Source organism: Spermophilus citellus, assembly GCF_964194105.1.
Source record: "Spermophilus citellus genome assembly, chromosome: 5".
NCBI lineage: Eukaryota > Metazoa > Chordata > Mammalia > Rodentia > Sciuridae > Spermophilus > Spermophilus citellus.
Window position 1 is genome coordinate 135,298,302 of NC_138186.1, and position 24,811 is coordinate 135,323,112.

At 33.3% G+C, this 24,811-nt stretch overlaps 1 protein-coding gene across 8 annotated transcripts in view; it reads right to left on the bottom strand.

The window, feature by feature from the left end:
• Positions 1 to 24,811, bottom strand: part of PTPRK (protein tyrosine phosphatase receptor type K) — a 572,160-nt gene that overhangs the window by 131,683 nt on the left and 415,666 nt on the right. For all 8 annotated transcript variants that reach the window (XM_081294494.1, XM_081294493.1, XM_081294498.1 and 5 more), the window contains exon 8: positions 2,867 to 3,169. In XM_081294494.1, coding sequence (XP_081150620.1) covers positions 2,867 to 3,169 — 303 coding nt within the window. The remainder of the gene's footprint in view (positions 1 to 2,866; positions 3,170 to 24,811) is intronic.

Consider the following 24,811-nt stretch of genomic DNA (forward strand, 5'->3'; position numbering starts at 1 on the left):
TATGCACAGGCAATGTCTCCACCCACTTATGACTTATGTAAAAACAGCAAAAAGTTACTAAAGCTATTGCATGACAGTCTACAGATTGCAGGGAATGTCAGTTCACATTTCCACATCAACAACTTTTAATAGAGACAGAATGCTGACTTTTGTTCCTCTGCTTGTGATTTATATGAGAGCTGTTTCAGCTAATTTTTTTTTTAGAATAAGAAAGTCCTTTAAAATATAACCCTAAAAATGGAAAAGAAAAAAAAGATGAAATGTGGGTGGGACAAGGTTATATTAAATAAGCATGATAGCCTTTAAAATCTAATAAATGTGCATTTAAAAATAGCTTTGTATTCTCAAAAAAGGTCCTCAAACCAGGCTTTTTGCTGAGCTGACTTCATAATATTGATTTTCATGAATGCTGGAATAAAAAATGAAAACAAAACTCATACAAAAAATTCTGCCCATGCATTAAAAAAGCGTGTGCAATAAATTAAATATAAATTCTACCTTAGGGTTCTGGTGGGAAATCATTCTAGCTTTGCTCTCATGATTTATAGATGTCCCCAGAATTATTTTCATATAATTATACCCTTTTATTACATGGTTGATAATTTATTCTTTTTCTATGTATAGAGGGCAGCAATAATTTAGTAAGACCGACTTAATCAGATCATCATAATCCATCGATCTTTGCAACAATGGGTTATAATTTAGATATTCTTCCCCCCATTAGGAACATTAAGACACATCAAACATTCTATGTAAAAACACAGCTCATATGGGCAACACTTGAAAACTTAGCTACTTACAAATACCTCGTATAAGTTTGCACATAATCTTTAAATATTATATATAAAACAAAATGGAAAAAATACTCTGCACTATGAAGAAATAATACAAAAATTAAAATTATTAAACTAGTAAAAATTATGCAAAGTGTCAGGTCTGAAAATAATACTGAATTAGAAAAAGTAATATTATTTTACTTTTACAAGACTATTTCTGGATAAAGTAAACAACACAGTATATTTTGATTAATTTAGGGGAAGTTTCTATAGCAATTCATTCCCTGATTATTAATATAGTTTTCTGTGTACTCAAAAATACACTTAGTTTTAAAAAATAATGCAACATGAAAAAGATTATAAAAGCCTGGCTGCATTCTTTTGTTTATGGGATAGGCAAACTAACAAACCATACTAGACAATACCATCAAGATCAATTATATTGGTAAAGGATTATTGGCTAAGAAAAGCATATAACTCATGGAACTGAGTCTAAAATCACGAATTAAGAAATCATGCTTTTAACTTTTAAGTGCAGCAATAAAACATGTGAGTACTCTCTAATTACTAAAAACATGGATTACAAAATGTCTAGTGTGACCCAAGTGTCATAGTATTTATCCTATTTTGTAAGAAGAGAGAGATTTTACAGAGCTTTTGAACCCGTGCTTAGACTTCCTATTTTTATTATTTACCTATAAATCAATCACTCTTAACCATTCTGTTTTGCATACATGAATGTTGAGGGTGTGTGTGTGTGTGTGTGTGTGTGTGTGTGTGTGTCTTTGTGATGCATGGGTTAGTGGTGAGAGATTTCGTGTTTATGTTTTAGGGCACTCTGCCACTTTGGTTAGGAAAAATTTAAACATAATAGCTGAGATGGTCATGTTTGATTACCTCAAACATGTCAGAGTACATTCATAATAAATAAGTCTCAGCCTTCTCTGAAATTTTGGTAATATGATAATGACTCTACACATAGTGTTTGGACTGTGTTTACTGTTTCCTTCAAAGTCTGAGCTAAATGTGGGAAAAGGGTCTCACTTCTGTTTATTATAATAAAACAACAGGACAAAACAGGGTTGAAAATTCCCCTTTTCGGGATGGAAGAGCTTGAAATAATCATTATTTCTTGAAACTACAGGATATTAACCTACTTTATGGCAATCTCATACTTGGTAAGCTCCAAAAGGGACATCTGAGCCTAAAGTTCAGAACTTGAGGGAAGTTGGGAACTCCTGGCTTTAACATACAACCACTTTTCTGAAACCTAAACAAAAATGCCCTACTGTCAAGCTATTCAAGCAAGGTTTTAGGAGGAGATGGAATCTTCCAGAACGCCTGATTAAACCTGATTTAGAGATGAGAGTGGACAACTAGAGAGGTAAAAGGATTCAGTGAGGTTACAGAGGGAGTAAAGCCAGTATTTAAAGTCCAAGATTCTTGATTCCAAGTTTATCTTTGTCTCAGTTCACTAAAGATCAGGCTTTAAGCCTACATGCCTTCATTCATAAAATGAAATTTTGAAATGAAATGTCTTATACCAAAAGAATGTATTATTATTATAATATTGCCATGTGTAGATTTTTTGTGTATAATTTTGTTGAACCAGAAAATGCATTCATTATTTACATTAATGATCATGAAAATACTGCTAAAGCAGGTGTGGACATCTTACAATATTAATATAAATATCTGTCCCTATCACTTAAATATTCAGAAATGGGACAAAGTGCAGTTCAGTTATGTGGATAATAATAAGATACATAAAGGATGAGAAGCTGCCAACATCATACAAGGGCCTTTATTGAGACTTAAAGACATGAGCTGAGGCCTATTTTATAGTTAGGCTCATATAGGCCATTGATAAATAAATGGAATAGGCAACACTTGTTTTCAAATATTAGAAAAACAGAAGAGGTACTAATGGCTTGTAAAATGCAAAATTCCAAAATCTGTAATGAAGGGAAGAGAACTTAGCAGATTTTAGAGTCCAATTTAATACTCAGTAATCTTGGGAATATTGTAAAAAATTAAAATATTCCTGTTATATGATTCCCTCATTTAAACAGAATTAAATGTCAGCATACCATCTTCATCAGTTTGAATAATTGTCTCTTCACTCTCCTTTCTTCCTTCTGGATTGGTAAGGATCATCTTGAGGCTGACGTTGGTATAAGGTGGCAGATGGTTCACAACATGCTGAGGGGCTTTGGGGTCCATGTCCAAACAGTCTGCCTTACTCTCATTGTGACCACGAAAATAATGGTAGCAGATAGTGACATTAAAAGTGTGGCAGCGAGTAATGTTGTAACCCAAGGATTCCCAGTCCACGGCAATGCGTCTTGCTTGTATCTCGGCAATCTTCAGAGTCTTTGGGGTTCGCATAGGCTCTGAATAAACAAAACAAAGTTTCAGACAGCTGTCAATTTTACCATACATGATCTGAGAAAAGAAAAACTCTGTGCATAATCCAGCATATGCAAATTCAGCAAAAGTGGAAGTCATATTTTATTTTCACTTATTGAATTTATTCATTGTCTTATTCTCAAAAGTTTCAATCAGAAAATATGATTTTCCAATAAGAAAGAAAATGTAAAATGACAGCAATCCTTAAAATTTGTCAGAAAAACAAAAACCTGGAAACGCAGCCACAATGCCTTTATTGTTGTTGCTGTTGTTCCTCCCCCTTTCCTTGTTGTTCTCCTCTATTGTCATTATCGAGCAAGTGAATTAACTAATATATCATAATGGATAAGAGTCAACATGTTCTGCTCTATGATTTGTCATGTCACTAAGCTATGGTGTATACTAATTAGTCTAATTGTAACACTAAACTACCATTTACCAAAAAATGACACAGATATTAATTAACATTAATTATTTCAGTAATGATGTTGTTCATCAAAGCAAAAAAAAAATCTGAGAAAAACTACAAGAGTACATGTGGATATTAACATTGTCTTCTCTTCTTCTTGATCTCCTTCTGACTTTTTCTAGAAAACACTCAGTTCTAACAACCCATTCACTGTCATACAAACCAAATTGGGAAGTGAATTTCTATTCAACTGGAAAATGCTGGCAGGACGGAACACTCTGAAGATTGGAGTCCATCCCTCACTGATTCCCAAGTGTATTCTTTCCTCATGCAAGACTAACTTTAATCGTCTAACTTAATCAAAATAATTACTCTATGAAAGTCATGGCCATGGCAAAGTCTACAAAGTAAAGAAACCAACACACAGAGAAACTTTAATACATTGATTTGACAAAACTAAAGGTGAAGACCAAGGTCAGGGCATTGCTACTGCCTCCCTTATCATACTAAGGATAGTCAACTCTCTTGTTAAATGGAAATCAGGAGGGTAAAAAACAACAACAAAAAATACTAAAAAGTCCTACTTGGGTGTTTTTATACATTTATATTTTTGAGATCAGAATCTCAGTTCTGTAAAAGTAATCAGTGTGCTACACAGATGGTAAGCACAAACTGGGAATCTGGTTCAATGTACTTAACGTAGAATCTGAAATAAACTCTCATAGCCATTTAATAGAAGATCACAAAACTTCAAAAATCTACATGCATACATGCAGTTTAAACTTTGATAGAATCTAATACTTGGGTTTTAAATGCTGTTTGCCAATCTTAGGACTACTTACAACACCCAGCCTCTCCACTGTTATTTCACATGCTACCTTAAGCATATAGATAGGCTGGAAAAAAGAGGCTTTCTAACTATCGTGTGAAACTGCTTTATATGTCTAACTTTAGGCTAACATTTTTCCAACTGGGTAGAAGACTGAAGTGATGATATTTTCAATTCAGTCATGTTAGATTGAAGATGCAACTATTAATATTACTTGCATGAGCTAATGGGGCAGTTATAACTATAATAACCTTAAATTTCCTGACAAATTGTGACTTGGCTGCTGCTAGGTTGCAGCCAGACCCTATTCAGTGGCCACATTTAGATGGTGCATACAGGCATCCAGAATGAGAAGGTAAGATTTGCCATGAAAATACCCAGAATATCTGAATGAACAACTCCCAAACAGCAGTGACAGAAAACACCAGTAAAACAACTCTTCATTATGTTTTCGATCTAGCATTTATATGTTTGTTTTCACAGAGCCATCATTTTGAATCTGACATTTTTCCTTCCTGTACATTTCTCTACTTCTGAGTTTTCATCCTTTCACCAGTCTTTACAGTTTGTATCACTACTCAGTTTTTACTTATTTCACAGTCTAATACAATTTTAAAAGCATACATACATCTGTATAATAAAAATGTGTAGTTCTATATTCTCACATCCTATATATCTTAAAGTCAGCAACAATTTTATTATTACCTATCATGGGTAAAATGTATAGGGCTCACTTTGAAATTTTTGTTTTATGTTTTTAAATGTTGCTTACTTTCACAATAAGAGTGAGTTATATTAAAAACTCATTTAAAATCAGGAAAAAATGGCTTTATTAATCCTATATGTATATATAAACTATTACCTTAATTTCAGTTATCAATACTTTATTAACTCATATTTAAAAAAGAGTTTGGGAAAGAAATATTTTTCTGAGGTGCAAATCTTTCAATAAAGTAAAAATGTTTCTTGTAATTGGTACTTCTCTCCATGGATCAAACAAATCCAGCAAACTGCCTGGTTGTTACTAAAATACGGCTTTAAACTTAATTGCATTCTCATCTTATACTAATATTTAGAAACATAGTTACAAAGTAAACACATATACACAGAGGATTAAGAGTTACCCTTTAATTATATTTTCTACTAATTAGAATGTGCCTTTTAACCTTTTCTCAGCTTTTATTGAGGTACAGTCTTCTCAAGTGCAGTGTGCATTTGTATCTATACTTATACAATAAACATAAGCATATGTGTATATGTATGGATGCATATATAGTATATAGTACATCATATAATATATATATATAGTGTGTATATATATTTATATATAGTGTGTATATATATTTATATACATACATACATATAAATGTATATATATTCACAAACCCATATGATAAGGTCTTTACTTTCTACCTCCTACGGAGACTATTAGGTTTAATATAGGGTGACAAGATGCATATGTTTTTTTATAAACAGTATTGACTTGATATGAAATCTACTACTCTGAAATCCACTCAAGGAAAATTTTATCAAAGATCTCAATACAATTTCTTTTTAACAATTTTACATTTGTTTTTTTTAATTTATTTACTCTAATTAGCTATATATGCAGCAGAATGCATTTTGATTCATTGTACACAATTGCAGCACAATTTTTCATTTTTCTGGTTGCACATGATGTAGCTTTTCATGATATGTGCAGTCATACATTTACCTAGGGTAATGATGTCCATCTCATTCCACCATCTTTCCTGCCTCCATGCCCCCTACCCTCTCCTCCCTCCTCTTTGCCCAATCACAGTTCCTCCATTTTTCCCATGCCCCACCCACCCCATTATGTATAAGCTTTTACTTATCAAAGAGAACATTCAATCTTTGGCTTTTGGGATTGGCTTTCTTTGCTTAGCCTGATATTTTCTACCATCATCCATTTACCTGAAAATGCCATAATTTTATTCTCTTTTAATGCAGAGAAATATTCCATTGTGTATACATACTAAAGTTTCTTCATCCATTCATCTATTAAAGGGCACCTAGGGTAGTTCCACAGTTTAGCTATTGTGAATTGACATTACAATGTATTTTGACACATACATACATGGAGTACTTCCCATTCTTGTGGTTGTACATGATGAAAGGTTACACTGGTCTTTTATTCATATAAGAACATAGGAAAGTTATGATCAATTCATTCTTTCTTTCTTATACCCATCCTTCACCCTTCTCTTCATTCTCTTTTGTCTACTCCAGTGAACTTCTATTCTTCCCCCTCTCCCCCACGGACCCCCATTGTGTGTTAGCATCTGCATATTAGACAGAACATTTGACCTTTGTTTTTTTGGTATTGGCTTATTTCACATAGCATCATAGTCTCTAGTTCCATCTATTTACTGGTAAATGTCATAATCTCATTCTTCCTTATGGCTGAGTAATATTCCACTGTGTATATGTACCATATATTCTTTATTTGTTCATGTATTGAAGGGCAACTAGGTTGGTTCTATAAATAAAATTTCTTAAATCCCTCATTTTAACACATATTTCTAATGCTTCACCAATAAATGCATTTTATTGTGATATAATACATAAACTACAATTTTAACTTTCTCTGAGAAAAATTATTTAAATTGAAATTGAATAGAATAATTGAGAGCAGAACGATATTGTCTGGAAAATACTATGGGTCCAATGTTTTGCATTTGTCTAATATTTTTCTCCTTTTCAACTTTTTGACTTTCCTTTTCATTTTATTGAGTATCCCATATACAAGATTTTATCTAACAATACTCTCTAGTGCACTTACTTCTCTGCTAAAATAAAATTTGAAGAAAAACAAGGACTTGAAAAGAGTTATATGGCAAAATTTCATCAGAAACACAGCAAAGAAAGAACCTTACTGCAATGAGTGATCATATAAAATGTTTAGATCAAATAAATTGTCTAGAAAGAATACTAAGCTTATAGAAGGCACTGAAGCAAAACACTGTATTAGACCTCAAAGAGCTCACCATTTCCTTGTTTAAGATGTTAAAGCAAGAAAAAGAAAAAAAACTAATGCATACACTCACTCTCTCTCTCTCTCTCTCTCTCTCTCTCTCTCTCTCTCTCTCGTGTGTGTGTGTGTGTGTTTGATATAAGTGATATATAAATGGAAAATGCTATACCAATCCAAGAGGGAGAAATAACTCCCACCTGTCAAATGGCGGGGATATTTGTATTATGCCTCAGTATACAAAGACAAGATCTCCAACACAATTTGGGTAAATAATACAAAAGCAGGTAAAACAAGATGTATACAAATGTAAAAAAAAAAAATGACTGGAAAACAAAAACCTATATAAGCCCATTTTTTGGCTGTATCTTACAAGAGAAATGTAGCAAAGATTGAGCAAACTTTGAATGTCAAGGTAAGAGATTTAACTTGATGATCTAATAGACTATGGGAAGTCAATGAGGGTGTCTCACAAGGAAATTAACAGTCAAAGAGCTGTGTGTGAAAGATTAATCTGGAGGCTGTATCAAGTGTAGAGACACTAAGGTAGAGAAATCAAAAGATTTCATTTGTGTTAGGGAAGAATTAGGGGTTATGCAAGGAGGGAGAGAGCAGGAATAGACAGAATAGGAGCCACTCATGTGGAAGAAAAATTGAAACATTTGGTGGCTACCTGGATTTGAAATATGTGAATGGATACAATATAGTTAATGTGTTCAGACTGAATGGCTGAGAAAATTATGGTACTCTTAAATGAAACAGAGAAATCATGAAGAGACACTGACTGAGAGATAAAATGATCCAGTAATTCAGTATTATTTCCTTATTGCTTTCTACTGGCCAAGAGGGCATGTACTAGGACCTAAGAATACAAAGATCAATTTGACAGTGTCCTAGTTTAGAAAGCAAAACAAACAAGCAGTATTTAGACTCACGTCTGTGTTAAATTACTTATGGAACATTCTGGGGGGGGGAGAGGTCTAAATGGAGGTATTGGTCCATCTCAGATATAAAAAGAAGAAGAGGGAAGATGACAGTGAGCAGGAGAAGGGGGTGGGAAATGGAGGGAGGAGAACAGTAGTGGAAAGATTAATGGACAGTGCACACCAGAGAACAGGAGAGTGAGCTTGTGAGCAGGGAAGGGAAGATGCTGTTAAGTACATGTCACATTACAAATACCTGAAAGCAGAGAGAGGTGGATAAAATCTAGTGCCTACTTTAATTCTACCCTGTCACATTTTATAGATGGAAAAAAAAAGAATTCTAAGGAAAGCCAGTAGATTTTTCCAGAGACCCATTAATTCAACAATAGACGCCAGTATCAGAAACCAGATTTTTAGACTGTTAAGTCAGTATTCCTTCTTACACACTGTGGGTGCTGTCAGGAGCCATCCCAGTCTAACATCTGGGCCATGATTTGCAGGTTCTCCTGGACAGTTTCTAGAATGTTTTCTGGGCCCCCACGGCAGAGGCATTCCCCACCTTCACTTCTACTCCTAGCACCCTTTGCCACACAATCAGACACAGAAGAAACACAACCTCACCAAATAGCTTTAGGCATGATGATGCATTCACATTGGTTTAGAACTCGAATGTAATAGTTTGTTTACTCTCAGGACAATTAGGTCTTTTCCATAGCCCAGAAATTTGATCTATTGTATGTGCTAATAAACTTTCTCTATAGTTTTACCCCTTCTCTATAGATATCTCTTACATTTCATCAATGAGAGATCAAGAAACCATGGAAATCATGCAGTCTAATCTCTTAATTATATATTCAATTAAAGTGATTATGCTAATTAAGTAATGTTACTTCAGTAACATTAAGAGAATTTAAAAAATATTTACAACGTCAGTTCCTAGCATTGAATTTGACCCAATAAATCCCTGAATAAACATTTGGCAAAAAATGGGAGGCTCAGAGTGGTAAAACAAACTGCCCATAATTATACTCCATGTACTTGTCTTTTCAAATATTGGGCATATTGTGAACACCTTATGTGTTATGAATGGCACTGGACACCTCAAATACACAGAATACGAATACCTAGGAATAGAAACCCAAATTAATTGTCATATGAGGAAAGCATCCTGAATGGTTTTATTCTTTACTTAGTATAGGATTAATTAAAGAGCTTTCAAAAAGTTGTAGATATATATATATATCTACCTACAATAGTAACTGGAAGAAATTCTGTGAACAGTTAATGCTGGAATCCTCATTTAAAATGCTGTGGAGACTAGTTCTAGATCTGACCTCAGCTTAAATTTTGTTCCCTTCTGTTAAATTGATCCTGCATTTTTAATAATAATATTTGCTTCTATTATACATTTTAAGATTTATTAACCTAACCTTGTATCAAACATAGTTTAGCTACATATTCTTAAAATTATTGCATCCCTTTTGCTATCAGAGGGAAAATATATTTTACTAAATGTCTCAATATGGTTGTGTGAGTGTATGTTTCAAAAGGAAAGAACCAAAGGACTGCTTAATAAAAAGTAAGAATTCAAACTAAGGAGTATGAAAGTATTTTGTAGAACTCACCACCATGGTTTCTTTACTCTGTACAATAATGCTGAACTGTATAAGATAGTGAATATGGAGAATAATTTAATTTCAGATTGGAGATTTGTGAGTCAAGAACATCTCAAAGATAAAGATCATAAAATATACACCATGAAGTCAAGCTTTCTCTTATGGTTCTACTTGTTGGGAATCTGTGTTCAAGTACACACGGTCATCCTACTTTCTCCTAAATTATAGATCTAGAGGTTCAGACTGGAAAAACTCTAAGACATGAAGACTGAGCAGAGGAATTAAGAAAGCTGAAGGCTGCATGTGTTATGACATATCATACTTGAAGAACAGGGGGTGTCGGAGTGGGGGACAGAGGGAACTTTCAGACCAAAGGACTGGAACTAGAAGAAATCCAGTCCTTTTCTCATTCTGCTCATTAGCTGATGACTCTCCAGCTGACTTATGTGCCCTGCCGACATATGTCAAAGGAAATTGGCATAAAGCTCTCTTCCCCTCATTCTTTTCCAGTAAATCCTAGAGAAACGATTACTTACTAAATTAAAACAAACAAACAAACAAAAAAACCTACAAAAACACAGAATGAGAAATGTCATCTTTAGATGGGGTTATCTTCTCTGCCAAATGTTGATCAGCAAAGTTTACCAGTTTAACCTTTTACCATCCTTCTATTTCTTTCTGTGCATAGTGAGATAAGCCAGTGTGAAATCAAGATGAAATAAAAACAAAGTGAGAGAAATTTTTTCATTCAGATCTTTAGTTGTTATTGTATAATTTGTAGGTAAATAAAGAAGTGACATATTGCTGCCTTTACTTAAATTCTAAATAGATAAAACATGGGATTTATGCTTACAATAATTTTATATGTCGAACGTTTAACCCAACCTGATGGGGGAATGAAGAACTACTTAATAATTCTCTAAAGGTTAAGAAAAGTAAAATAGGCAGCATGTACAGAGCCTTTGACTCTGAGTCACCTCTCAATAGCAGGAAGATTTAATAAGGACTTCTAGATAATAAAATAATTCATTTTTTTTTTTGGTTGCTAAACAACACGTGACAGGATAGGTCAATATCCATGTCCTTTTGTAGTGATAATCTCCAGTTATTCTGAAAGAGTTGTGAAAATAAAAGCTTTAGCAGCTACAAGAGAATGGAGGGCAGGGATCATATTTCCCTAGAATCAGTTTTTAATGATAAAACTTATTATCCAGCTGTCAGTCAGAGAAAAATAGAAGATATCCCAAAGCACAAGCCAAGGGGAAAAAAAAAGAAAGATCTTGTCAAAAATGTACACAGACTAAGAACACTGAAGCATGACAGCAGCTTCTTGCTCCTGGCTGTCTTTTCATCAGAAATCTTAGAAGCTGACTGCAAAACACAATTTCCATTCCATTTATCGAAACAAATGCAAGGAAAGTGAATTATCTGACGGCCAGAAAAAATATTTGCTAGTGTGAAATAAAAAAATAATAAAAAAAGAATTCAGATGAAATTTCTGAACACACGTGAATTTAAACAAATAAATAAAAAGTGTGGAACATGGTGCCATACCTTGGAAAAAGAACAACTTAAGACCTTTGGAAGACACTGCCTTTTAGATTTAGGTGCTTTGTATTTTTATTCTTTTCTCATGGTGGGATTGAGGATAATCAAGCTTTTACATTTCACATCGTTTCAATGTTATGGCATCATTAGTAATGCCAAATAGATTTCATCCATGCTCCCATGGGTCAAATTGAGTTAATGGTAAGCTGAAGAGATGACTTGATTAGTACTGTAACATGAGGGAGCCTCAGGACCAGGAATAATCACAAGCCAACTGTCAGTTCTTTTGGCTTTCTGGCTGAGTTCCTGAAGTGACATGCTTGGACTTGGGGGATGTTCAGTGGCAGAGGGTACATGGCTCACTCAGCTTTCCCACAGAGCTCCAGTAATATTTACGCAGTGCCATCAGAACCATACTAAGCACATCATTACATTAAGCCAAAGCAAGTCATTGCCACTGCTCTCCAGAGTCTCTCTGAAGTTCAACAGATAATTCTAATAAAATTAACATGCAGATTCTCTGTACAATAATGCCAAGGAAATAGTTTGATTTTTTAAAGAATAATACAACCAAAGTGACATAAGAAATAAAAAAGAACAAGTCAAAGATGATACTTTTTCCAAAAAATATTTCCAAAGCACATCTTCTCATGGGTTCTAATTCTCAAAGCATGGGCAACTGAAATTTTGGTACTTTCTAATGTTTCTAAGTTATAATTTTATGTAATGATATTACAGTGCATTGGGAAGAAACACATAATTATAATCAATGAATTCACTTTGACTAATCTGATATAGCACATTAAATTTACGTGTTATATAAACAAAACAAGATATTTTCTATGCTAGGAGAAAATGGAGAATAAAAAATTCTTGGGGCTGGGAATGTGGCTCAAGCGGTAGCGCGCTCGCCTGGCATGCGTGCGGCCCTGGTTCGATCCTCAGCACCACATACAAACAAATGTTGTGTCCGCCGAAAACTAAAAAATAAATATTAAAATTCTCTCTCTCTCTCTCTCAAAAAAAAAGAAGAATAAAAAAAATTCTTAATTTATAGAAGAAAATGAGTATAATCTACATCTGTAGAAGCAAGCTAAATATTTTCTTTAAAATATTTAGCAATAGCATTAAATCACAGACACAAAAATGATAGAGAATTTGTATGTAGTCCTTTAAAATATGATATGTAAAGCTTCATACTATGTAGCATAATATGCAAGGTGTCTTTGGAAGAGTTGTATACAGCAATGACAAAATTCTTAAAGAAGATTTTTTTTAATGCTTTTAAAAATCTCTTCAGTCAATTAATCAACCACCCATCTCTTCATTTGTTTTGAAAAATGAGATAAATATTTTCTAGGCCAAACAGTGTTGGCCTATACATGGTATCTGCTTGGACAATTCAATCTTTTGAACAATAAAGCAGACACTTTTAATGGGTTTTAATCTTCAGAGCTAATGAAGACAGAATGTAAAAATCCAGTTCTCCTATGTTGGATTTACAATGATGCCAATTCATCTCTTCTTATATTAACACTGTTAGCCACATAACTTTGTGATTGGTCACATCAAAGAAATGGTTCTATCACAAATCCTGTGATTTTGGCATTTCCTTGTACCTTCTTTGCTTAACAGAATGAAGCAAAAGTAAGTGAGCTAGTTTCCATCCAATACCTCAAAAAGTTCTGTGCTCACACATCTACTAGAATATTCTAGTATATTCACATACTAAAATATGAGCCACATGTGGCACAGAACTAAGTTGTGCAAGCATCTGGAACCAACAGTCACCAACCAGCAGATCTGTGAGCCAACCAAGCTCATCAGTGGGTCCTGGCCAAACATCCCATGAGCATCATCCACATGTGTTCACTGTGCCACAAATGAGACTGATGCAACAGTTAATGCCTAAATTCTTCATATAAGACACTATAAATCATCTTAATATTTACATGAAAATTATGTCAGTGATATCAACACAGAAGAGTACGTACAATGATGTAAATCATTTATTTCTCTACTAAAAAAAAAGGTTGTGCTAAGCTGGCACATGCTATTTAGGATTCTGTCTTTAATAATAAGAAATATTCACTAAGTACTGACATGTGGCAGACATGGTTGTTTTCTGTTATTTGCTTTAAAACACAACTTTTTAATAGATGAATTTTTTGCCTGTATTTTCTAAATGCTCTTTGAAGGGAGGTTAATTTCTTCACAAAAACTAATGTGTTGAAATATAATAACAATTCCATGATCAATAAGACATGTCAATACCTTTTACTAGTGTATAACAATTGAGAAAGTCACTTATCAGTAACTGCTCCACCACTGTAACATATCATTTGTTAAAATATTTTAATTTTTATATCAATATGGGTTTGTAAGGGTATATAAAAGCCAATCTGTAATGTGGTTTAAATTTTTTTACTTATGAATGAATGGGACTGACAGAAAAATACTTTTTTGTGTGTACCAAAGATTGGACTCAGGAGAACTTAATCACTGAGCCACATCCTGAGCCCTTTTTAAAATATTTTATTTAAAGACAGGGTCTCCATGAGTTACTTGGGGCCTTGCTAAATTGCTGAGGCTGACTTTGAACTTGTGATCCTCCTGCCTCAGCCTCCCAAGCCTTTGGGACTACAGGCATGTACCAGCACACCAACTTGAATAAAATACATTTATATATATATATGTATATATATATGTATTTAAATATATATGTAAATGTATTTAAATATATATATTATACATATTATTCAAACAACTTTTAACAGTGCTTAGATACAAAATAATTCCCTCTTCTCAATTATACAACTCTTTCGTAAACATTTTATACCTGTCTTTGCACAAGTCAGTCCATTTAAATTAGGAAAATCATTTTAAAGTATATTATTTAATGAAATGTTAGGAGGACTCTCTTTAAGTGAGGACTACTTTATGCTTCTCCCCAAATCCAAAGATTAACAATAAGAATTACATTACAATGATATTTCAAGAATATACCTTGCATTTTGTTCCTTAGAATGATTATGATTTTATTACTTCAGCTTAGGTCCTCCTTTCTTTCCTTCTAGAAACTTATTAAATAGACTGAATTGCTTTTGATTACATATCTGATGAAAGGAAAAAGTTTCTAAAGTATAACAGGAGCAAACTGTACCACGTAAGCTTCAGAAGTGATCATGGCTACTGATACACTTCAACGTGTCATTTGATTTTATAAATATAAGTGCCTGGTAACATGCTTGCTTCAGGAGAACAGGAAGAAAGATAAGGACTGCAGGGATGATGATTATTTGTCTATTTCCTTTTCTGAAGCCACCATTTTTCTATGCTTTCATGGGTGATTAACAGCTTGCGGATCCTTCATATGTAATCAATAGTTGCAAAGTTTTATATTAGGTTTAGAGATTAGACAGCCTTGATTATAAATTTTATCGATTTATACAGCTTACCTGCAGAAATCCCTGTACATTTTTCAGAGTTTAAATTAAAAGGAGATATATGGCCTGCACATACTAGAAATGCGCTAGTGTGATTATAAGATGTGACCTCTTTATACTCATTCCTCTAGATGAATAAAACCTATCTAGTGCACTAAAACATGAATCAGCACGTCAACAGGCATCAAGCTAAGAAGGTAAACACAGTGAAAATGTGACAAAAGGAATTACAAAACTGCAAGGAAACCTGCCTTGGACTATAATTAATACAGGCAACTTGCAAGGATTAATTGCTTCAACTCATTTGTAAATTAGGAAATTGACAGAGATAAGAATAATGAACCCCATAACGCGTTCTACCTGGCAAATCTGAGCCCATATTAAAACTGAAGATTCACAATCTCTGGAGATAAAGGAATGATGACATTTTTTTAATTACTAGAATAAATATGGTCATTTTGAAGTTGGCAAATAACATAGTGAACATAAAATTCATAACCAAATCTGGTTTATGAATGATGTCAACTTCAAAATGATTAAAGTGCTAACTACACATTTTATGCATACTATTTTAAGGTCTCAGAGTGCCCAGAAAAAAATAATGAACATCTATACACTTAATAACCATAGGGAAGATTAATATTTTCCAACATCAAAATCTTACCTGTTTCATTTTATATTATGGATTTTTGAATATTAGTTCACCTTTTTTTTTCTTCAGAAATATCTTATTATTCAAATTGATGATGTCCCATATCTGTATAGGTTCTAAATAATGAGGCATAGACCAGAAATAAAGGTGATTCATCGTGATATTCATCCTTTATCATTTATCTTTGAAAACATATTCATTTATCTTTGAAACAATATTCAAAAATATATTTTAGAGCATGACTGCCTCCAGTTAGTCTGCAGGGTTAGTCAAATATTCCATTATATTTATATAGGCCTTGATGGAAAATTAAACCCACTTAAGATATATATAAGAAAAAAGTTAATGTACTAATTTTTTAACAATTAATATAGTAAATTGATAATTAAAATTAATGCATTAAACATTAATAAAATAAATGTATTAAATTTATTATTATTAAAATAATAAATATTTTATGCAAGGTACTTGATGAAGATATTTATGCTAAAATCTATTATTATGTTCAAATTGTTCCACAGGAAAGCATAGAATGCTGACAACACTTGGAAATGACAACCTAGGCTGGGTGCAGAGACACATACCCAGCTTCTTGGGAAGCTGAGGTAGGACAATCCCAAGTTCAAGGGTTAGGGAAACTTAATGATACAAAAACTTAAAAATAAATAAATAAAACTAAAAAGGGGTGGGAATGTAGTGTGCCCTTGGGTTCAACCCCAGTGCTACCAAAAACAAACAAACAAACAAACAAACAGAAAAATACATCCTATAATAAGTCTGATTTCCTTTGTCTCTTCAAATATCCTAGTAAAACTAGATTGAAATACTATATTCCTAATTCCTACAAATATTGACAGAAGAATAGTAAACAAAGGAGGCAGGTATAAAGTGTAAAAGCACTGGAATTACTTTATGTTTTTTTTCTGCACATATGCTACTTTAGTAATCACATTCTTTCCACATCCAAATCTGTATTGCCAGTTCCAACCCATTTCTTGAATCTGGCTCTAATTTCCTAACAGCCTGTAGATTTCCATCTGGATGCTAACATACTATATCATTTAAAACAAGATTCATTATCTTCTTCCCATAAATGCCTCATTATTACTTTCCAAATTCTCTTAAGGGCTCCAGTCCCCAGACTAAAATCTTGAAGACATCATTGGCTGCTCTGTTCCCCAAATAATCCTTCATCTGTTGCCAACTCTATTTACCACATTAGTTCTTAAAATCACTAGCATTCTTTTGTAACTCTTTAATTCAAACCCTAGTTTCCACCGGCTTGGACTATTAAGAATTCTTGCTACTGTCAGTATTCCCACTGCATTCTTCACCCTGACCTTGCAAAGTACAGCTCTGATTAAATAACTCCTCCATTCAAAATGTTTTGGAGGTTTCCTATTCTGAATAAATAAAACCTAACTCCCTGTCCTAGCACCCAAAGATCTAAAACATAGTGTCTTCTTTATCTTAGCCATCTCATCCACTGCCCCACACTCCTGTCAATCTATTCATTAGATACCAAAGGTAATACAAAACATAAGTACAAAATTGTTCATTTTATCCATCTAATTAGAATACATTGTCCAGTAGAGCTTCCTATTTGAATTATTTCAGTGTTCAATGAAAAGTATAGTATTCCCACATTGAAAGCCTATGTAGGAAGCCTGACAATGGAATAAGTGATCACTAATTCTCTGTATTTCCATTAAGGAATTTAAAGCCTAATGTTTTCCATTCATTTTGTATCTGTGTGCTCAAAGTTTCCTATATTCACGTGTAAACTTGAAATCAGAAAATATGCCCTATAGAGAGACAAAGACTTTATATAAACTGAGCCGTGAAAAGTGATGCTCAATAAAGTATTAAAATAATTAATAAACAAATATATTTGCAATGTAAAGATTTTTTAAACTCTAAGATCAGTTTCCACTAGACATTTAAATATCAAGAACAATTATCTTTATTAAATATTTATCAAGTAAATACAAATGGGCCAGACAAATGGGTTTTTAAATAGGTCAGACTATTTGCTTAGGATTCGTTAAGGTTTGGATATGAGGTGTTACCCAAAAGCTCGAATGTGAAACAAAGCAAAGTTGTTCAGAAGTAAAATGATTAGATTATGAGACTTATAACCTAATTAGTGATAAATTCAATTTAATATATTAACTGGGTGGTAGTTTAAGGCAGGTAGGTTGTGACTGGAGAAATAGGTCACTGGAAATGTACCTTTGGAGTTTATATTTTGTCCCTGGTGAGCAGAGCTCTCTCTCTGCTTCCTTGTTGCCATGATCTGAGCTGCTTTCTACCATGGTGTTCTTCCTTACTCATGTCTTGATGTATAGTGTCAGCCAACTATGGACTGAACCTCTGAAAGAGTGAGCTAAAGTAAACTTCTCCTCCTCTACATTGTTCTTGTTGGGTCTTTTGGTCACACAGTGCAAAGCTGAGTACAACAGGATTCAAAGGTGGTTGATGAAGGCACAACTACTTCTTTTGCCCAACTCACATTTCATGAAGGCACAGGCCTATGAACTGGTAAGTTCAGTTTTAATGTGGTCAAAATAAAACACTATTAAGACAAAGAGGTAAGTGAATTTAGACTCTTACGATAGGAAAAATAATAGTCTCCACCACAGACATAGCAATCGATGTCTTTTCCAAATGATGACTGACTGTTTTTATTGTGAAGGGCTTTCCGAAATAACAAGGTTTCAAGGAATTCTCACACCAATTTTAGACAGTAATTCTTTATTGTTCTACTCTTTCATCCCAAATGAAAGAAAGCATGCATGAGAAGGTGAGCTTTTCAAACATTGTTCTTTAACTGGACTTCTCCCTCGACCTCAGACTCAGAGTTACTTACCAAACATCTCAACTTGGTTGTCTAATGGGTGCCCCCCCAAAATATCCAAATCTGGGCTAATGCTATTCCATAGCCTGTTCTGGAGCAGTCTTCCCCATCACAGAAAAACAACTCCAATGATTCTAACTGTTCTGGGCTGAAACCTTGGACTTATCAAAGCTTTCCTTCATCTGATACCTCACATCATTTCATCAATCATTCTTTTCTACCTCTAACCTGTGTTCAGAATCTGACTCCTTAAACATGAAATCCACCATTGCTCTTTCGCTCCTTCATTTTTTATTTTTTATTTTTTTTTCCAATCGTAGCCATTATCACCTGGGGTAGCAATTAGTCAAACTGCTTAACTCAAATGCAAGTCTGCTTTCTTTTGGGTCCCTGGTTTCAGTTGTCAGGAGAATCTGGACAAACTCTGCAGGGACTGCCCACACAAGTCAGGCTAAAAAAGAAAGTCCTAGGGAAAAAAAAAAAAAAAAAGAAAGTCCTCCCAATGAGTTTCTGGGACCTATACATTCTGTGTCTCATCCACTAGCCTTGTTCCCTCCACTCCAACCTGACATCCATATTTCCTTTCCAGGCAGTACCTTTCCATTTGCTTTTCCCCGTTTTCAATGTTCTTCTACTGGAAACCCACTGGTGTCACTCTCTCACCTCCTGAAGGGCTTTACCCAATTATCACCTGAATAATGCTCTCCTTGACCACCTCATTTAAAGTCTGCTATCCATTTACTTCCTTTTTTCTCCCTACCATTTTTCATCATCTACTATCACTTATATCTTTACCTATTCATTTTTAGTATTTTATATCTCCCCAAATTAGAATGCTTGGTACATAATTATTGTTCAATAAATAGCTGGGCTGGTAAATGACTGGTAAATGCTGGGCTGGTAATTGAATCATGATATGAATTAATGGATCCCTGTATCTTCTGCAGACAGCAGGCTTCTGGCCCACAATGAACAAGCTTCACATTTTTGCTTATTGAAGATTATTCTTTAATAATAGAAAAGCTACCAATAAAATTCTATGGCTGAATTTAGTTTTGAGATTTAAGCAAATGACCAGACTCATCTTCTTGAAACAACTTTAAAAGCTTAAAGAGAAACAAAGTGAAGATTTCATTGTGAATAACAAAAACTACTGGGTGAACTCAAATTAGGGAAGAGGAAAAGGTAACCTTTTTGAAACAGACCTTTCAAAAAGTAAGGTGGAAAATCTTTGATAAGAAGGAAGTGTACACTTAAATATGAAAATTTATAGAGTATATAAAACATTTTATTTATCATAAATAAAATGATAATTCATTTTGAACTATATTCTATTGTTTTGATCTTTTAAGTATTTTTCTTATTTTCTCAACTAAAGAGCAAGTTTCTTCAGGGCAATGAACATATTTACTACTTCACTTATTTTTTATTCAGTGCTAAGCATAGGGTAAAAAAGCAATGAATATATTAACTTGAAGCAATTGGACCCTAAAGGATGTGTTATGAAATCTAAGGGCTTTGAACATATAATATCAAAATAAATCTCATCAAGATATAGGAAATAAAAACAATGAAGTCAATGGATGTTATTTTACAGCATAGGAAGAACAGATCTTTGGTGCCTTAAATTATTTGATATTCCAACTTACAAATTAGATAGCCTGCATAAATAGAGTTTAATTCATAAACAATTGATTTTGTTTTAGATTACATTGTGAACATAAGGTGCCATTAAATGCACATTAAACTTCATTTCCATTTGCATAGAGACCTAAAGAGTTAGTTCTGTAATTAGAGCTTGTGTCATTAATGTTTACCATGAGCTTACAGTCAATCAGCCTCTCTGATTCCTGGGCTGCAGTTTCTTTGTGCACTAGTTTTATTTTTTATGGGCTTGATTACTACAGTAACTTAGAACAAGTTTCAGGAATTCTATATGTTTCTACATGACACAAATATTTTATTTTACCAAGTATAGCCACATTGGGAGACTAGAGTACCCTATTGCTAAGAAGACCATTTATACATATAAGCATAGGGAATGGGCTGCAGAAACAAACTGCAGGTAACTTAAGTGCAAATTATTTAACCTCCATATACACCAATTCCAAATCCTTGAAATGAGGAAAACAGCATCTGCCTTATAGAGCTTTACCAGAAGCAACATAAGATGCTATATATAAAGTACTTAGAAAAGTACCTGGAATACATTATAAATAAAATATGGCTATGAATTTTATTATGTATTTTTGTATTCATCAACAATTAAGATTACTAATGGCTCAGATTATTATTTATGAGAATAAAACCCTTGAAGGGCTTAGAAAAAAATTTTTCTTTTTCTTCCCCCTTTTTTTTCCATTCCCCGAATTCAATCATATGGCATTTGGGGCTATATATCCACCTTCTATTCCCCATGTAGATGGCATGAGCATTAATTTTTAGTTTTCAAAATGTCAAGCTAAATAATTTGGGGGGAAAGAAGCATGGTTTTCTGGATTATTCTGCCTGTTTCAAGTCTTTGAAGAATATGTGTATAAAATACTAGGAAAATCATCTAACTTTAAATAAAAATAGCACTAACATCTAACAGAAATCTAACAAATAGAAAACTTTACAAAAGAATAAATAATGCCACTGATCACAAAACTTTTCTACTAAACCAAATCCCTTGGGGCTACCCACTCATTTTCATACATGAATGCAAAAGTTTTCAGTATATCATTAGATGCTAGTACTTACTAAATATTTCAACAACTTTGGTACTGAATGTAAAGCTATAGGGAGAATTGTGCAAAAGTTTTTGTTGTTCATCTTGTAAGAGCAGGAGCTTGACTGACGTTTCCAGCACCAAATATTATGATCAAACTATAGCTATTTATAATATTCCAATATTTTTTCAATGCTTTCATAGAATATTTTAGTATGTTTTCTGCAAATGTAAAAAAAAATGTTTGGTAAGTGCAAATGAATTCTTTCAAATTGGTTTTAAAGAAAGAGTCACATAGTTTTAATATTTGAACTATTCCAAATTAATTCCAGACATTTACAGGTAAACAGACCCAATTAAGTACTATATGTAATTATACTTCAACAATAAAGATTATTAAGAACTCACTAGCATGTTTTGTCTGTTTGCTTTTAGGAAAAACGTATAGCAAAAATGGAGGGCTTTAGGTAAATCATCAAAGAATAGAACTTAGCAATTGGAGTATGACAGTTTCATCTCTTTATTTATTTGCTTTGAGAATGCATTTTTGTTTACATTTTTTAAGAGAGAAGTATGTCATTCCTCTGGTTCACCAAATAGAAAAGTACACCAGAAATAAATATATGTTTTGGAAATATTTTGAAACATTTTCCCTAAAACAGAGGGTATATTAAGTTCTCTAGTCTTACATAATTCAAAAGTGATGGAGAAGTAAACTGTATTTATTCAATATCTTTAAATATTATTCATATCCAAGTAAAAAATACAATTTTAAGTAAAAGAGTGATAGATTAATTTTTATCAAAAATTGAAACAAAAATGAAATGGGTTAATAGTACATTGATTTCTCCTATGTTACACACAGGCCAGTCCATTGCAGTTGTTTTAAAAATGTAATATAATATTTGTGTAAAATCATAATTCTGGCAACAATTTGGGAAATAGGATTTTCAAAATTCTCCAGCAGAAAACCCGATTATTTCATTGTGGATTGGCATCAGTGGGCAAGGGTTCATACTGAGGCCTATAATTGAGATGGCACCTTCTGCTCAGCAAGACCACAGCCCCTTTCAGGGGCACATGCCAGGGAATGTACCATAAGAAGCCTCCATTTTTTCTTTGACACAATTACATATCTTTGCCTTTGTCAACAAACTCATCACGGCAATTTTCTTTTTAATTTCACACGGATATGAAAGAGATCTCTCCACTGCTTCAACATACTGAAATTGAAACAAAACTTTAAATATTGAAAGGTAAACTATGTGAATATTTCTTTAAATTCAGTTTTCAAAAATTCATAGAGTTATGTTTATTAGATCCTCAGAATTTTTTGTATTTTCAAGAAAATCGTGAAAGAAAATCCCTCAAATTAATTTTTTTCCAAACACATTCTTAATTGCAGAAATTAGTATCAACAACGCTTAAAACTTAAGTGTAGAACTTCTCCATAGTGCTAAAATGATGAACTGATTCAGTTATTCTAGTGAATCAAAAATAGCCAAATAATTAAAAGTTGACAAAAATCAACAAAATAATAAAAGATGAAAAATAATGTAACTCTCTAATATAATTATCAAGTATAACTATAATATATTATATTTACAGAGAAATAAAAAGGCAGTCGATTTATTAACTCATGTAATATTGTTGTGGAAGAAAAGATATGTAAAAGTATATTATTTCTTTTCAAGCTGACAGAGACTCTAAAAGGAAAGTACCCTCCCCTTGACTTTATAGAAAGAGAAAATGAGACTAAGAGGAGATTCAGCAATATGGTTCCAGCAGAATTCAAATCCAGTTTGACAGATGTAAAAAATCTCCGTGGCCTCAATCACCCAATTATCTCCCAGTGGCCCCATTTCCAAGTATCATCCCATTGGGGACCAGGGGTTCAACATATTAAATTTTGAGGAACCATAAACATTCAGCTCAAATATAGAAAATGATCAAAATACACCAGAACAGTGAAGAAAAATTACCCCCCCCCAGTATGTGCCAATAGTTGTCTTCAATTTATATTGATACAACAGAATTATCATCAGGACTAAGGTGGAATTTACAACCACATCAGCTTTCTAAATGTTCTCCATGCTTCCCATCATTGCCCTTTTTCAAATGTTTCAGAAGTTTGAAAACTAAGATTAATTATGATTTTGAGTGTAACCGACTTATGTTCCTAATAATTATTACATTATTAATGGCTTGCACCTGCTGGTCCAGTTGTCTCATCTATCTTAGTTTTCAGCTGTGTATTATTTACATTCATTAATTGTGCTTTTAAAATTGTTACTGCTTTATTACTATGTGGCAACAATTAAAAATGTATCAATGTCTCAGGATTAGGCCATCAAAATCCAAAAACAGTGATAACATAACCAGGTCTTCAATGTAGTAAACAAAACCTTAAGTGATAAATTAACATAAAGTGTCAAAACATAATGTGAGTTTGTGCTCAAAAAAGCAGTGATAAAAGAGGGAAGGAAATGCAGCCAAAAACTTGAGACTTGGATGTTCTTATGTAGATGGCCCATTCATCTCTGTATCTCAGTTTATGGTCTGTAATAAAATATTTTCAAACAGTGGCTCAAATCCATTGACACATATTCATGAATTTCAAAACAAGCTGAATAAACTCTGTGGAAACCAAAAAAGGTTTTACAGAATAAGTAAAAATAATGTTTTCTGTGGTGAAACTGATAACTTTAGTCACCAAAAGTGGGCAAGGATAAAAAGCAGAGATTTCTAATTGATTCTCCTAGAAATAAAAACATGTATATCCACATGATTTGTGCAGAGCTTGTAAGGACACTGATAAAATTAATGATAACTATTATTCTCTCAAAAAATCTGAAAAAGCTATTGGCAAAGTGTCTACTTCAATGAACATTGTTCAGTGCTTCAGACTGCCAACACGAAAGAGTTATACCATGTGCAAATGCTTGTCTCCAGGAAGTGGCTGCAAATATTTTATTGAACAGTTGAACAAGCCACTGCTATTCAGAGGATCTGCTCTTGATGGATGTGTGGAATAAACTGGAGAGTGAAAGTTTCCACAACTTTCAATACCAGTCATCCCTGAGAACCAGGACTACTGATGCAGGGAAGAGGCAGTGGAGGCAACACTGAAGGAGCACAGCTGTGTATGCACAAGGGAAAGCTGGCACTTTGAAAGAGAATTAAATAAAACACGAATGTCAATACATATATTTTATTCATTTAAGAACAGCCAAGAGTCAAGCATAATACTGCTTGATCTGGATTAGTGTTGAAATAATAAAAATTGTGAATAGAATTATCTTATATTTTCAGCATACCGAGGAAGGAAATGCAGTGAATACAAGACTTCTTTCACAATCAGAAGTACACTATCAAGGTTAACAAGCTCACAGGTGTTTCAAAATAAAGGTTGAGATCAACAAATTTCTTGCTGACACTGGTCATGCTATTAAAGACCGTTTCAATGATTTCAAGTGGCATACCCAAACAGTAAAATTTTAGCACTAGAGTCAATTTACAGAAGAGTCTAAATTTATCATACCAGAGTCCAAAGATCACTGTGTTTAATTTTGAGGAACAAAATAAAAATTCTTAAGATAACCAAATGGTGGGACAAATTATACAATTTCTGCAAGGTTAATTCA